At 36.8% G+C, this 14,873-nt stretch overlaps 1 protein-coding gene across 1 annotated transcript; it reads left to right on the top strand.

Moving 5' to 3' along the window:
* Window positions 1-159: 159 nt before the first annotated feature.
* On the top strand, window positions 160-14,473 carry LOC139138951 (calcyphosin-like protein). The gene is made up of 4 exons (XM_070707587.1): window positions 160-605; window positions 8,545-8,722; window positions 9,221-9,430; window positions 11,786-14,473. The coding sequence occupies exons 1-4, from the start codon at window positions 469-471 to the stop codon at window positions 11,885-11,887; spliced, it is 627 nt and encodes a 208-aa protein (XP_070563688.1). The 5' UTR covers window positions 160-468; the 3' UTR covers window positions 11,888-14,473.
* The last annotated feature ends 400 nt before the right edge of the window (window positions 14,474-14,873 follow it).

Consider the following 14,873-nt stretch of genomic DNA (forward strand, 5'->3'; position numbering starts at 1 on the left):
AGTAGATTTAATCATCAATTATATTTAAACACCAATGATTTTCATTTTTCTATGTAAATTTGAATCTAATGTATTTTAACACATTCAAAGTGAAATATAACGGACGAACTAGATTTTATTCTTATAGAGAGAAGTGACGATGATCGAGCGAGGTTAGGTAAACACGTCAATTTCCATGACACCAAAATACTACGGACTTTATCCCGCGAGACTATCGTAGGAAGCGATATTCAAAATAGAAACTTCTGGGCTCCGTGCGTTCCCTGTGTTGCCAAGTGCCTGTTATACGTGGTACATTCCCTCCGATTATTGGAAAAAATATCGCCTGATATCGTCCTTCGTTCAAATTAAACACACGCAAGTCGTCCCGAACTGCATCGAGCAATTTCTCGCGCGTGTGTTGTGGCAACGAGAATAAGTGACAGTAACTTGGCGCAGCGTCTTGTGTGTATTTCTTGACATTCCAAAATGGCAGGTACGGCGCGACATGATAAAGAAATGCAAATGGAAGCGAACAAGAAGTTGAAAACGACCAAAGACCCGATCGAGAAACTCCGATTGCGGTGTTTAGCGAGAGGTTCGAGCGGAATAAAAGGGCTTGGAAGGTGAGTCCGTAACATCAAGGTCGTAGAGTAGAGTGGCTAGTACCCAACACGATATTACGCCCATTAGCCAGTGTTCTACATTTACAGTCTTACCTGTCCCACTAATTCACCCACCGCTCAGTTTTGTCCATTCTGAACAAGGCTAATTTATACGCTGATGGTATGGATTGGATGGATTGTATAATGCAAATGAAACGTGACATTGGCAGTTACAACAGTGTTCAAGAACGGGCGCAAAAATACGTGTTTATATAATTTCAATTGTGGTTGATATGTGTCGCTAAAGATTGGAGGCAAACCGTGCAACTGCATACCGTTCTTTATATATAATAACTGCATAGGATTGGAATATGATTGGATAGTAAAATCATTACTTTTGAGTGAGGATTACCCTTCGGAGAGATTGTTTACATTTTTCAAAACTCATTGAGTACACGCTGGAATGGCTGGGTCATAAAAATGTCAGGCTTAAAAACACACACATTAATGATTTAACGACATTAAAGTACACTTCTTTGAAATAGTATGTAAACAGCCGTTCCTCACCAATTCAAAATCGTTTCAGTTAATTTAGACTTATACTATAGTTGCCCTTCTTTGATAAACTTCAAACGTCACACGTACATGTCGCACTGTAGAAAACTGCCTTGCACGTATTGAAATTCCTACCCTGTCAAAGTAAAACATTCAGACATGAAAACCATACATCACCCTTTTTACAGCTAGGCTCGCTTGTTGTGAAATTTTGTTTGTAAACGTATTGGGTCGACCATGAACCAGCTCATGGCATGATGATCATACTCTTGTGTGTAGTTCAGAAAAAAATGCAAAGCAAAATTTACACACCATACTTGTCTAATTCTGTATATGTTCTTGGTGATTTTGGCATTTTTTGTGTGCTGTACGTTAACACTTGCAGTATACATAAATGCTCGTTTGTCAGGCTGTAGCATTAATCTGTCAAAACTTTTTGTTAGTTGTTTTGCTGGCTGTCAAATTTTTGACAGCGGCAATTCATGAGGAGTGAAAGGAGATTTGCAGAGTAATAAATTTTTTTGTTTTATTATTTGGAAGGGCTACAACCGCTGCTTTGGGTGTCCATCGATTTTCTTTATTAATTGAGAGGTCAGTCTTATTGTTTGGAGAAACACTGAAATAATTATTGACATAATAAACTTAGTTGTGCTGACAAAGAAGAGCTATAGAAAGCAGCAACATTATTTCTTGCACCAAAGGAAATACCTGGAAAATATGAGTCTGATATCCAGGCAGGTGACTATGAAAACTTGCCTGCATAGGCAGAGTAATACCAGCCCAAATAATTATGCTTCACAATCTGTTTACCACCACTTACTATCAGTGGCTCTGGGTGGCCCAACTTAAGTAAACAATAAATTTCTGACAGAGCCAGCAATGTTGTACCGTGAATGGATATGATTATTGGACCAGTTCTCATGTCATATCCCTGGCATACCACTCCTCTGGTCTCAGAAAACTGAAAATTTGAATTATTTTCAGACTGTCCACTCAGCAGGTATGAACTGTAAAACCTCGCCTGCCTGGCTAAAAATTAGCTGCCCATTACAGACATAGAGGTACTGTGTTTCTGGTACAGCATAGGAAATATACTTAGAACCTCGATTTCTTATACTATGGAAACCAGAAATGTACCCAACCCCATACCAGAATAATACAACAAGGTTATAGAGGACACAGACCATCGTGCAGTAACTATACAGTGACATTGTTTGAGTTCATGGCAGATTCATGGAAGGTATTTCATATTGCCTTGACATGGAATTTGGACACACAACACAAAAAACTGTGAAACTTTCCCTGTTAGATAAATAAATAAGTAAATGGAATTTTCATGCTCGGATACAATATATATTCCTCCTGTGTCAGAGGATATGGCTGTTTAAAGGGTAAAAGCTTGATTCCTTTACAAACAGAAGGCTTCAAGCAGGTAACCTAGGTCACTGCAGGAAATACAAAGGTCATGGGCTCTTTAACCGGGCATGCCCGGGCATATTTAAATACCAAACACAGTCGTGACATGGTGCCTAGCACCCATTGAGAAACACAAAATTAAATGTAACTAGAGCTAGTATTGTAATAGGTATGTACAGTTACAATCTGCACTGTATGCCAAACATATGACATAATAGTATGGTATAATAGTATTAATTAACTGTATTAATTAGAAAGGTCATTAGTGATATGATTTATCAATGATGAAAACATTTGTATTATGACTCATGACTATGCAATGAAGGTCTGTAGCTCATCACTGTAATATTCTTGGCAACCTCCTTTAAAATGTTCAAAGACCAGTTTGTCCTACTAGAGCTTTTTTTTATCAAAAGAGAGCTGTTAGTATTAACTACAGCTGTTATCAACAGAGGCAATAGGTATTCTCAGGTCACAAAATGGCAGAATTAGCCCTTCAGCACATCTTATCCCTTCCAACCCCCATATTTTCTAGTATCCAGATCGGATTGAACTATGGCAGTGTAATAAATTCATCATATAGTTTTGTATCTTTACTCCTTGTGAACACACCAACAAAGGAAATTCCCCCTTGAATGGAAGTCAAGCGTTACTGAGAATGGAGGATTTTTCCTCAACTTTGCCGCCAATATCCACGTTTTCATTCCTGCATCGATGAGCACCGTGATAACAATCAAAACATTCAAAAGCATGCCCACTCAACCCCTTGATCTCTACAGATAGTTAAGGGTTTTAGTCAGTTATTTAATAATCAATATGAGATTAATGGTATGACTCTGTTGGCCTAGATAAAATACCAGCATTCGGTCTACTATCAAACATTGACAGCGGCAGATGTAGAATTTCTCTGGACATAAATTGTATTGTAGTCAACAAAGGGGTAGGTGCTGTTTCTCCCAATAAATACGCTCCGACCACGTCCAGAAATAGTGTTCATCATGTATGATGCACATTGATATCCTTTTTAGCTACTATAGACTATAGTCTATAGAAGCTATTGGGATGGGTATCCGTCCGGCGTCCGGCGTCAGTCTGTATGTATGTATGTATGTATGTATGTATGTATGTATGTATGTATATATGTCCGTTTGTGAGGCGTCCGTCCACTCAAATATCTTGAGAACCGCAGTACTTACTGATTTGATATTTGTTGTGTAGATGAAAAATACGATTTTGAGAAACAGTTTTTTTTAATTTTTTGATATTGTTGAAAATAGGCAAATTAATGCCAAAAAAGGTGTTTTTGGTAAAAAATCTTCTTCTTCATAACCGCTGGTCAGACAGCTTTGTTATTTGTTATACAGGTCCCTAGGGGTAACCCAACTTAGACTTGTTCAAATTGTGATGAAATATGCAAATCTGTATTTTTAAGGAATTTTTTTGTCATTTTTGGTCAAAATTTGACTTACATTGTATGTAATTCTTGTACTGTATAAACCCTATCAATTCACCCAGAAAAAAATAATTAATATGATTTTAAATAATTGAATTAATTAGGAAATCATCAAAGCCAAAATAATTTTAGTGTAGAATTATCAGAAAGTTCAACTTTTTTTGACAGTTCATAGTGAAATGCTTACCATCTTGGAGGATTAAAACATGTAAAGGCAACTTTCCTGAATCCCAACTTTGACATATTCTGAACCGTCATTTATTGTGCCCTGTATGTTATCTAAAAGAAATTGCTCAAATAGTCAATAGAGATAGAGATAGAGAAAGTTCTAATTTCCATTTATGGTTGACTTGGTAAGGATAAAATAAAATTACTTTTTGAGGAAAAAAATAGAGTGGTCAATTAAAAGAGTGGTCAAAGTGATAGGGTTTTTATGGTAAAGCTGGGCTGTATAAGATTCCTCATGTGCTATTTATAGCAATTATGCAATCTGTGTAAACAGTGCAATGAAAGTGTAACATGATTCCTTATAATGCTTTTGATGACCTTGAACTTCTTAAGTTTCAAACCTTTGTCTCTTCAGTGTGCTTTCTCTGAGTATGTACAGTCTCAACTTATTAAACAGAACTCACAATGTTAATCAAAGATATCCACCTTCTTCATCAATACATGTGTCACAAAAGGTTATTCTCTACATAACTCAGCAGAGCTCTGTCAACTGTTGAGTTGCTTGTCCTTTCAAAACCGCTGGTCAGACAGCTTTAATATTTAGTTTACTTGTCCGTAGGATGACCTTAGTGAGATAATTTCATACAGTAAGGAAATACTTAATTTTGTATCCATGTCTATAGTAGCTTCAGGGACTTTGGCCCTATGTTTAAATGAATGTCACTGTGCATTTGAAATTCTGAAATCTAATTCGTGCAACTGCAACCACACAATTACAGTACATTTACCAATGATTTTGACAATGAGATACAGCTGGATATCGATACACTACCTAATTAGGTTTGTCAGTTTGCTCTTGAATTTACCCTTTTAGTGGTCAACTTTTACAACTTTGCGCCAACATCAGACAGACTAAAACAGCAGGTGATGCAGCAAGATGTCTGTAAACTAATTTACTCTGTAGTATCATCTTTACAGCAGCTATCAGTTTCAATGGTGACACACACAGGCCAAATGAAAATATAACATTGCTAGATTTAGCAACTATTGCCACTACCAGCGATTATAGTACTAGTGACAATTAAATATAACCCATTCAGGTCGTCTACTTCAAGTAAAATTTGAAAAATAAGTACACGTCCCATTGCACAATTTACTACTTTTTTGTGTGATCCATTTTGTACTACTTTTAGATTTTGGTTAGATTTGAGTTGAAGAGAAATGTTTTAGTTTTGAATTATTTCTTCGTTCGACGAAACACTTGTCTGAGTTTTTTTAGACTAGAAAGTTGCTGACCCAAAGCCCTTGGTTGTTAGTTTTATATTTTATTAGTCCCCACGGACACCGTCCGGGGGACTTATAGGTTTGGTCATGTCCGTGGCGTGCGTCCGTGTGTGCGTCCGTCCGTCCGTCCGTCCGTCCGTCCGTTCACGCAGATATCTCAGAGATGCCTGTAGCGATTTCATTCAAACTTGGTACAAGGATTACTTCATATGTCATACAGATGCACGTCGATTTGTTTCGTGATACGATCCAATATGGCTGCCAGGCGGCCATTTTATTACGATTTTTTCATGTACAGAGCAATAACTCAGGCATGTTTCAACTGATTTTATTCAAAGTTGATACAAGGACATTGACCAATGTCATAGATATGCACTTCAATTTTTTTGGTGATGCAATCCAATATGGCCGCTGTGCGGCCATTTTGTTACGATTTTTTCATGTACAGAGCCATAACTCAGGCATATCTCAACCGATTTTATTCAAAGTTGGTATAAGGACATTTACCTATGTCATACATATGCACATCAATTTGTTTTGTGATACGATCAAATATGGCTGCCAGGCGGCCATTTTATTACGATTTTTTCATGTACAGAGCCATAACTCAGGCATGTTTCAACAGATTTTATTCAAAGTTGGTACAAGGACATTGATCAATGTCATAGCTATGCACATCAATTTGTTTTGTGATACAATCCAATATGGCCGCTGTGCGGCCATTTTGTTACGATTTTTTCATGTACAGAGCCATAACTCAGGCATATCTCAACCGATTTTATTCAAAGTTGGTACAAGGACATTGACCTATGTCATACAAATGCACATTGATTTGTTTTGTAATACGATCCAATATGGCCGCCGTGTAGCCATTTTATTACTTTTTTTCATGTCCAGAACCATAACTCAGACATGTATCAAGCGATTTTATTCAAAATTGGTAAAAGGAGATTGACCAATGTCATACATATGCACATTAATTTGTTTTGTGATACGATTCAATATGGCTGCTGTGCGGCCATTTTGCTATAATTTTTTCATGTACAAAGCCATAACTCAGGCATATCTCAACCGATTTTAATCAAAGTTGGTACAAGGACATTGACCTAAGTCATACATATGCACATTGATTTGTTTTGTGATACGATCCAATATGGCCACCATGTGGCCATTTTATTACGATTTTTTCATGTCCTGAACTACAACTCAGACATGTATCAAGCGAATTTATTCAAAAGTATTTTTATCACAGACCTAATGAAGAGAACTCTATCCTCTCTGAGGACCTGTAATCAAAGTACATATTAACAAGTGGGGACTGTGTCATCAACGATGACTTGTTTTTCTGTTAAATGAAAACATCGGATCAACTAGAAATGAGAAACACTCTTACAATGTTGCAAGGTTTTTATCGCTATAATCTTGTCAATATAGAAAACTGTTGTCTGAGTTTTTTTAGGCTAGAAAGTTGCTGACACAAAGACCTTGGGTTGTTTAATAGTTATAGATTTTTTTGTGTTTAATAAAAACGTCGGATCAACTAGAAAAGATAAACACTCTTACAATGTTGCAATGTTTTTATCGCTTGTCGCTACAATGTTGTCAATATAGAAAACAAATGACGTTCACGAAATAGCCTGAAACCCCCAAGTTCACTTCGTACTGAAGTAGGCCCCGATATCAGCTCATTGAAAAATGTGGTGTCATTCATTTGTTGATAACCAAAGCAAACTTTGTTCATTTTACACATCACTCTATTATTTTTGAACTTTATTGATATTCAACTACAAAGAACACTGTCCTCTGAGTCTAAATTTGCAGTTAACGTTCTTTTAGTCACCTCTCGGTGAATTTGAACTGCTTGTAAAACTTGGCAACCAGTCTCTGTGTGTGTCACCATTGAAACTAATAGCTGCTGCAAAGATATAAACATACTACATAGTAAATTAGTTTACAGACATCTTGCTGCGTCACCTGCTGTTTTAGTCTGTCTGATGTTGCCGCAAAGTTGTAAAAGTTGACCACTAAAAGGGTAAATTCGAGAGCAAACTGACAAACCTAATTAGGTAGTGTATCAATATCCAGCTGTATCTCATCGTCAAAATCATTGGTAAATGTACTGTAATATAGCCATGCTGTCTTTTTCACTCATTCACCCACCAACAACACTGCCAAGTTTGATGTCACTGTTAAAATATTCATACAAATTCAAAGCCCAAATGTTCAGAAATAACATTTATATTTAATATGTCTCACATACCATGTATTTACCATCACCATCTTGACCCTGCGATGACCCCCAAAATTAATAAATTTGATTTTCACCAGCTTGTCTTGCTGTAGAATATGTATTAGCCTTTTGCTGCCAAGCCCTGCCAAGCCTGTCTCTTGCCATCTACCAAGCCAATAAAAAGCAGTATTGAGCCAAAACGTATTTGCATATTTACACCTACTTGACATGTATGTATGTCATGGCAGGTCAAGTCAGTGAAAATCATATTTACAATATTTTATGTTTTCAGGGCCTTCACATGTCCAAGGTTTTTGTTAAAGTGCAATATGGAACATGTTATGCCTTTGCTGGTCTAACTAACTTTATATGACAGATGAATGAAGCAGGATAAGGGAGAACATAGTGATTTTAACCAGCGTCAACAAGATAGTGATAATGGGGTGTATTAATGTCACCTTCTTGACATTCTGATATTTATGCTAAATTTTGATGAGTTGATCTGCAAAAGGGATGATCATCTCTAATACTGGGAATCACAACAGTGTAGTAGAGGCATTCTGTCACCGAAAATCGTAGAAATCTTAATTTAGGGTCCATGCTAAAATTGTGTGATCTAGCTAGCAATACTTACATAGGCAATAGTTGTAGAATGGTCAACAAAAAGTGCGTGTGAGAAAATATAGTCTTTTATATTATAGGTCAAACGCTGTGAAACATAGCACCAAGCTCTGTAGAAGCAGTCTCTCCACCCACGTGAAGGGACTGTGATAAAAGTCATTAATTAATATATTGTTGTGTACAGTGCTGCAAACCAAGCGTCCTTAATTGCATCTTCCTTTTCTCACTTGCAGAGTTTTCAAAATCATGGACGACGATGGTAACAGGATGCTCGATTTCAAAGAATTCAAGAAGGGGCTGAACGACTACAACATAATGGTAGAAAACGCAGAAGTTAAACAGATGTTTGATGCATTTGACAAAGACGGCAGTGGTACAATTGACTTTGATGAATTTCTGGTTTCACTCAGGGTAAATAATCCTCAATATTTTCAAAGATGGCCTGTACAGCATTCTACATGTATATGACAATCAGTGGTGATCAATCTTTGTACAAACAACACACGTATCCCACTGAACACAAAATTTTGTATCCCTACTCATTTTAATACTCATTGATGTTTTTAGGGGATGCTCTGGTATTTTTAGGGTATGAATACATGTAGCAGTCGCATTTCATCAAAAACAGTAACCAAATAAAATGTTAAAAAATATGTCCAGCTATAAACAGGGCAGATCATTTGTTCACTGGCTCTTTGTCGCAAAACATCCTTGGGTTGCCAAATATCGATCCAAATGCCTCAGACATTATGTATCATGATGCCCATAATGTTCTGAGAACCATTTTCAAGGTTTATGGTAATTTTTTCGATTTCCAGAAAAAAGATGTGCACTGTTCATTGCAGAGTGTCAGTGTTTAATAAAAACACCTCCAAGACACTGTAATTCAAATATTTTTCTGTTCCATAGCCGCCCCTGTCACAACCCAGGAAAGATCTCATCTACAAGGCTTTTGCCAAAGTAGACAAAACCGGTGATGGGTTGATAACAGTAGAGGACTTGAAAGGCGTGTATAATGTAAAGAAACATCCCAAGTACTTAAACGGTGAATGGACAGAGGAGCAAGTGTTCAGGACATTCCTGGACAGTTTTGATTCACCTGATGATAAAGACGGCCAGGTGAGTCAGTCGTTAAGTATTTTTTTCAAGATACTTTGCTGTTTTCTCCCTCACGTATTGCCACGCTTATTTTGACAGCAAGACCCAGTGGTAATCTGATGATAATCTTTACAGCCCTTATACAGGTTTTGTGAACCGAGATCATACGGCGGAAGGGCCCAAGCATGCGAGGGCCCATACGCCATACGACCAAGGTTCGCAAAACCTGTATCAGGGCCATAAAGGTTTTATCATATACATTATGGAATGATAAATATGTAGTTAAAAATATTGTGGAAAGGTTTGAAGATAGAAATTTATGCAAAGTCAAACATTTATTCACCATTTTTGTAAATTAAAGCGACAACCCTATCCTGTCATGTATTGATAGATATAATGACATCATTTGTTTAATAATAATAGTAATATTTAATATCTTAAAAAACACACCTCACAAACTTCTCAGTGCACTGAACACAAGTGTTTAAAAGATATATTAATAGCTAAAAACTCAAAAAACTACAATTACAAGTAAAATTTAGTAAAAAGGTGGTCTTCAAACATGTTACATTTCTGGCATAACGAAGCAAAGGCGCACATACCGGAAAGCTCTCTGACCATAGGACTTATTAAAATGGCCGTGAGGAGTTACACATAATTTCTCAGAAGATCGCAGATTTCTTGTCGGTACATACAGATCAATTAAATCTTTAAAGTGGTGCATCACCTCTAACACTCTTAAAAGTAGTCAATAAAATTTTGAAATGTATACAAGGTTTCACAGGTAACCAGTGTAAATCAATGAAAACAGGGAGTGATGTGGTCATATTTGCGTGTACCTGTGAAGAGAGGGCTGCTGCTGCATTCTGAACAGACTGCAGACTGTTCAGTTGGTCATTTGAAATGCCATAGAACAGACTGTCACAATAGTCGAGTCTAGAGGTAATGAACGCATGAATGAGTTTCTCAGTAGTGGGCTTGTCGAGTAATTTACGAATTTTACATCTTTCCTGGCTTGTGACATGGGCGGCTATGGAAGAGAAAAATATTTGGATGATAATATAACTTGGGCAACTATTGGCTCAAGAACTTTGGATAGGAAAGGTAAATTGGACACTGGTCTGTAGTTCTTCAAGATGTTCTGGTCAAGATGGGATTTTTTCAACAATGGCAGAATTATACCTGATTTGAAGTGATTTGGAACGATGCCAGATGAAAGTGATGCGTTGAAAAGTTGAGTGAGGAATGGTGCGAGCAGATCTATAGAGTCTTGAACAAACTTCGATGGCAACACGTCAAGGTCACATGATTTTGAGGACGATTACTTTATTAGTGTATTAGTGTTTACCTGTAGAACTTTAAGAGCAATGTACGTAGACCAACAAAGAATATGGTGTAAATCAAGGTGTAAGAAGAACAGCATGGTGTAACTTATCATAGATTTCATTGCACTGGCAAGGAGATGCGAGCAACAGTAAAAAGCTAGATTGAAAAAGTATTTTGCTTTTAATTTTATGAGGATTTCGCAATGAAATGATTGTATACTTGAAGCTGGGCGATGGGTGACAGCTAGGTTTAGCTTCTATCTGTCGCATGATTGCTCTCGATGTAATTTACATTCATCACTGGGCGGAAAAAAGGAAGGAGTGTCTATTGATATTTGATAAATGCTATAACCTAAATTTGCAATTACCTTGAAAATCTTAATTTGCATTATGTAAATTTGCATAATTTATTACAGTCCCCCTCAAGCAGAACCAAATAATAATAATAATATTAATGGGTTCTTACATAGCATTATTCCACACGTTCATGTGCTCAAGGCGCTTTACAATTATTATTACCCCTGGTCACTGGACCTGATATGATACCACTCAACTCCCTGGGAAGCAAATAACAGCTCCAATGTGCAGCCAAGAGGCGCAGCAGAGCTAAACGCACACATTACAACCACTGTCCTACCATGTACCCATCACTCCTGGGTGGTGAGAAGCAATGAGGAATAAAGTGCCTTGCTCAAGGACTTAACACCATAGCCATGCTGGGGGCTTGAACTAACCATGATCGTGCGTCCACTGCTCTAGCCACTAGGCCATGATGTCTCCACATGAAATCCCCAACAAAATTTTCAATAGGGGGCTACATTCTTTCCTTGTTGGAGAAACCTTGATAAAACACTCAACATGTTTTTGTGCATCTACATGCCCATTGGGTACATTAGTACGTCGCTACACAATTCTCTCAACTCAGTTTGATCATAAAGAAAAGCAAAGCTGTTTCAGATTCCAATGTACTCAATACGATTTGCAAATCATACATGTACTTACTTCTAATTTACTTCTAATTTTTTCTGTGTTTTGTATCTTTGATGACCAGGTCACGAAAGAGGAGTTTTACAATTACTACTGCGGAGTGAGTGCATCCATAGATAGTGATGCCTATTTCATAGTGATGATGCAGCACGCATGGAAACTCTAAGCATCCACGGAAAGAAATCTTTCCGACAAATCCTCGTTTCGTACTCGCTAAAATATATAATCTAAACTGTCTGCATAATTATGTCTCATTCATGATTTTCCCAAAAAAAATGATGTAATTTTTTTCAATATTTTGATTACATAACTATGTATTTGCCAAGCAACTTTGAAATCATAGTACCTTGCTAGTTTACTTAACATTTTATAGAACCAGGTCATATTTATATTTTCTGTATGATATACAAGAGTTTCTTCTTCTCTGAAGTTTACATCTGTTCGCGGCTGTTATCCTTACTTCATAGCTCTGTTTGCAGTCACTTCCAGGGTATATACAAATGGGCATGTCCCTACGGCACGATCAAATTTTGTGCTGGGTTATTTTTAAATTTTGCCCAATTTAAGAACATGTCTTTGCATTTCATTATTAGCTTTGTCATATCAGTGGATTGAATGAAACAAATTCATTAAATTGTCATGTAGTTGAGAATTCTAAGTAATCAGGATATCTACCAGGGTTATTTGATATTTTCTGCCCTTTCTTCATGTCCCCGATGACATTTGCTATACACAATTTAACCTTTCAGATTCCAAGTCAGCTTTTTGATTGTTTTAATTGAAGTTGTAAATTATAAAACTTTGTCAAATTTTTATTCATATCCGATGGCCAATGAGAAAATTTAAGACTAAAAAACTATGGTTAATTTCAGTGTGTATGATATGGTTAATTATAGTGCCTGTGATATAACTAACAGGGTTGCGGCTAGTCGGGGAGATTTGTTATGATGAGCAACATGGTGAAAAATTGAAAATGCTTATTCACATACCCCTCCTGCCTCTGCAGGATTTGGTCTGTCTCTGTCGCAGTAATGCTTTTGTAGCAAAGTGCATTATAGAGGGTGCTGTGGCCATGTTTTGCAATCTGCTTTGTATAGGATTGCAGTTCAGATCTCTTTCACTCACTCATAACAAACAAGAGGCTGATAGTTTGAAGACAATTCCCTGACGTTTGAAATGTTGCAAACTTTTCATGTGAAAATACAACTCCAGCATTTCAGAGGGGAAAAGCATTCAGACGTCAAAATAATGCACCATATATACAAGGTAACAAAGAGTTTTTTTACAACAAGCTGTATTTCTGATTTTTTGAATGGAGATCTTGTTTTCTGTGTCGTATTCATCATCCTTTACTGTAAGTTAAGACTTGATACCTTTGTAGCTATACACAAAAATTGTTTTGAATTTACTTAAGAAAGTGCTTAAACAGAATTGTCTGGTGACAGCTCAAGTGTTTCTGTGCTTGAGACTTCAATATAAGATAGTAACGTGATGTAGTCTTTTGCATATCTAATGAACATAATACCAGGTCAGCCGTTTTCATAGAAAACTGAAATCTCTTTTTTTTTTTCCTAAAATAATTGGGAGATGCAGGAGTGAGCTTGGATAACCAAACAAAAGATTTGAAAAAATCATGAAAAATCTATGATCATTTGCTGATGTAAAAAATTTATTGCAGATGTTCCACAAAAATTCTTGATTGTCATCTTGTGTGAAAACGAGGAAATTAACACCATGTAGCAGCACAGCTGAAAGGAAGGTTCTCTATACTTACTATTAGTTTGCTGAGTGGATTTATTTCCTGCATGGATGGAAAAAAAAAATTGAAATGACATGTTCAGAGATGATATGCAAATGATCTTCCGTTTTCTCAGGCAGTATTACAATTGAAACAAGATACCGCGATACGACTTGACGGCTGACATTTAACTTTGAATACAGCAAGGTTTTCCGTGATGTAAATTTTGTCAATGGAATTTCAGAATCAGTGTGTAATTATCGAATGAAAACCCCAAGTTTTTAAAATGTCGACTGAAAGTTGAATTGTACTCTTTTCGAGAATTGCCAATACATGTACATGAATCTTATTACTGTTAGTGTAAGAAAATGTCTATTTTCAGCTGATGTTTAGGAAGTTTCATATTGTTGACATTTTCAGTGAGAGAGGAATGAAACTGAAATTCTAGAGATAATCCTGCTTAAGAAGTGGTCAGGAAGATCATGAAAGTGTAGGAAATGTAATCTGTTATACAAAGTACACAGATCTTGTGTATGTTCATTTCACGTTTATTTTCAACTGACAAATTAGCAGCATGCGGTATTGTTTGATCATGGGGTGGCTGACCTGAGTGTATCTGTGCGACAAGTGCATGACAGGTCTCACAGTGCACATGGTTGTGCCATCTCAAATCAAGGGTTTAGTGTTTTTTTGCACGAATATTGTCATTTTTTAAGTCAGATTTCATCAAACACCCGACTACAATCAAGTTTAGACCCCGATACAGGAGCATCTTCAGCTGTGTGACCTTTAACCCAACAGTACATTGTAGTTCATTTTCTATACGTCGTTAACTTTGTAGAGATTAGAGCTCTGATTTGGCAGTAGTATTGCACATGTACATAAATGTAATGCTTAGTTATATATTTCATCATGCACAACTTCATTCAAATGCACAAGGGGCTACTTTTGGTGTAATAAGAGCTGATTAAGGTGGAAATAAATTTCAAGATTTTAATTCTAAACAAGATCAAACTGACTGTTTGTTAATATACCGGTCACTACCCATCTCTCTGTCTATCCACCTGTTCTTTGGTCCCCACTGATGCAGTCCGGCGTGGACTTATAGATTGGGTCCTGTCTGTCTGTCCGTCAACAGCCGTTTCTCTGTCACCCCTAAGCTGATTTTTTTTCAACCTGTGTACAAGGATAAAGTACTTTGGTGTACATATATGCACGCCAATTTATATCACGATACAATCCAATATGGCCGCCGGGTGGCCATTTTGTTGCGAAAATTCATGTTTTTGAACCATAAGACAACTATCCGAGAACCGATTTCGTCCAATGTTGGTACACAGATAAAGTACTATGGCATATATGGCACGTCAATTTATTTTTATTTTATATTTGTGTTATATTTTCATGTTTTTGA

Source organism: Ptychodera flava, chromosome 8 (genome assembly GCF_041260155.1).
Source record: "Ptychodera flava strain L36383 chromosome 8, AS_Pfla_20210202, whole genome shotgun sequence".
Lineage (NCBI taxonomy): Eukaryota > Metazoa > Hemichordata > Enteropneusta > Ptychoderidae > Ptychodera > Ptychodera flava.